This window comes from Geospiza fortis, unplaced genomic scaffold, assembly GCF_000277835.1.
Source record: "Geospiza fortis unplaced genomic scaffold, GeoFor_1.0 scaffold281, whole genome shotgun sequence".
NCBI lineage: Eukaryota > Metazoa > Chordata > Aves > Passeriformes > Thraupidae > Geospiza > Geospiza fortis.
Genome location: NW_005054340.1, coordinates 2,167,101 through 2,169,449, shown reverse-complemented (window position 1 = coordinate 2,169,449; position 2,349 = coordinate 2,167,101). Strand labels below are relative to the sequence as shown.

Here is a 2,349-nt window from a genome sequence, read left to right as displayed (position 1 = left end):
TCTTTCCCTTCTCCCAGGGACAGTGGAACAGTGACTGTGTGGGGCTTAGCTGCTGGCTGGGGTTAAACCATGACAATTATTACCCTTATTTGGTAATTCCTTTATCTTGGGCATCCCCCCTTCCCCCCTCCCCCCGCCAAGAAAAACCAAGAAAAAGAAAAGGTATGATTATAAAACAATTAGCCTCTAATCACTAAATATGGCATCAGCCAAAGTGATGTACATCATCCTGTGAGCACACAAAGCAGTTCATTTCTACATTTAAAGTGCTAGCATTTCTACATTTAAAGTGTTAGCAGCTCATTTCCACATTTAAAGTGCTAGCAGAAAAATTTCTACACTTGTGTTTTTAAAATAGAGAAGGATTTAATTCACACTCTCATCACAGAACACTCTTTTTAAGTTGTCTAGAGAACAAATGTGATTACTTCTGTCTACCATGAAGCTGTATTATGCACATTTTTGAGACCTTTGGAAGAGAAGAAAAATTTGTGCAAGCAGAGGTTATGCCATCATGCGAAGCCTCCCCCAGGTCCTGCTCCTACCTTGTCATCCTGCGAGTCGGGCTGGAGCAGACTGTGCTGCTGGATTGCCATGGGAGGAGGCAGTGGCACAGCATCTGCTCCCTCTTCGCCTTCCTCCTCCCCGCAGCTCTGCATGCCTGAAGAGGATGACTTGGAGAGAGTGCCACTGCTCAGCCCCTCGTTCCGACCCCTCTGTAAACAACATCAAGATGTTCAAGCTCTGTTATCTCAGCAGCATGAAGCTTGTTATCACATGCTCGTTTTAAGACTATTCTGTAGTTTCAGCCCTCTCCCAACAAGTCAAGATGCTCCTTCAAACATTCCTTAACAGAGGGGGAAAATGCAGATGCCAAAGGCAGTTTTCAACGTCTGGTAAAAGCAAAAGAATTCAAATACTAAGAAAAAGACATTCAGCTGAAATTTACTACAGGAAAGCGTTATGAAAGCCATGCTTGCTTTCCAAGTTCAGTTCTGCAAAGAGAAATCTGTATCTCTCTGAAACATGTATCTTGCCCTCTATCACAGCAAGACTTCTGGAAGACATAAAAAACCCCTATTACAACATGAAGTATTTAATCAATTATCCTTTCTGTCCCTCACAAGGAACTCTAATTTCAAGTACCCAAAGTTTAATGTACTGATCTCACAGAATAATTTATCTACCTTTACAGGAAGACAGCATAGATGGTTACTTTTTTTTCCTGACTTTAAGGCACTGGCCTTAAATTTTTCCCTTCGCTCACAGAACTGCAGAATAACATACTGCCAAAACAATGTTACAACTGCAGCACAGAGAGTCTCTTTCTACAGCCTGACATTCAAGGTCAGAGGCCAGTATTCATTCCTAACCAACATCTCTCAATTCATCATGCTGCCAAGTCTTCTGTCTTCCCTTTCACTACACTTACTGTGGATCTTCATTAGTGTTCCAAGTATGTAGCAAAATATGTTGGGAGGAAGAAAAAAAAAGAGCAGCAATAAATAAAAAATTGGGCAACTGAGACCACTTTTCTGGATGGTTAAGTACCAAAACCAATAGTCAGAGTCAATCTAATAAAAGGGAATAACATGCACCCAGCTGCGCCCTTGGAACATTCATTTCAGCCTGAACCATAGGTCTGTAACAGAGAATTTGGCTCTTGTCTGCACCTAACTGGAGGCCAGCTTTGTTCATACAAGAGCCCCAGACTTTGAAGGAGAGGCAGATGTTTGTGGGAAGAAGGGAAGCCCTCAGTAGACACCCTTGGTGGTAAAATTTGGAACAGTTCACAATTTCCCTCTCTCCAATGAACACTGCCATGCATATTATTTGACTAGCAGTAATTGGCCTGTATCGTAGAGCCAATAATTTTTCTGTGCTCTGACTCTAATTGCAAGGTGCAATTAGAGCTTTAAGCAGTTAAGCAGCTTGCCCTACACATTCCCTGATCCATCAACAAGAAAAGCAAAGTAAATGCAAAATTACCTGGTTATTCCCGACCTTGAAGCACCTTTACTCACATGTAAAGGTGAGTACTAATTAGCATAAGAGAGTAAAGCCAAAGAACAACTTTTTATTCTCCAGTTTCTCTTTTTAAATTATAGGCGCTTCACAGAGCTTCACTAACACTCTCACACCACAGACTGTCCCTGGTGCAGAGTACAGGGATCCAGGATGAGCACAGGGCACCTAACACTTTGCTCCTGACTGCTGGACAGTCAGGTGAGGAGACAACCTTCACCTGACAACATTTAGTTCCCTGGAAAACACACACACAAGTCTTGGGAAGCTGCCTTGAGCACTCACCTCTTCAACAGTTTCATCTTGTGGGGTTGCGGCGCTGTC

At 42.7% G+C, this 2,349-nt stretch overlaps 1 protein-coding gene across 1 annotated transcript in view; it reads right to left on the bottom strand.

The window, feature by feature from the left end:
- TRIO (trio Rho guanine nucleotide exchange factor) overlaps positions 1–2,349 on the bottom strand; it is a 176,701-nt gene that overhangs the window by 32,576 nt on the left and 141,776 nt on the right. Inside the window, 2 exon segments of the mRNA XM_031058260.1 lie at positions 546–716; positions 2,311–2,349. The exon segment at positions 2,311–2,349 is cut by the window's right edge and continues 49 nt beyond it. Of these exon segments, the coding sequence (XP_030914120.1) occupies positions 546–716; positions 2,311–2,349 (210 nt within the window).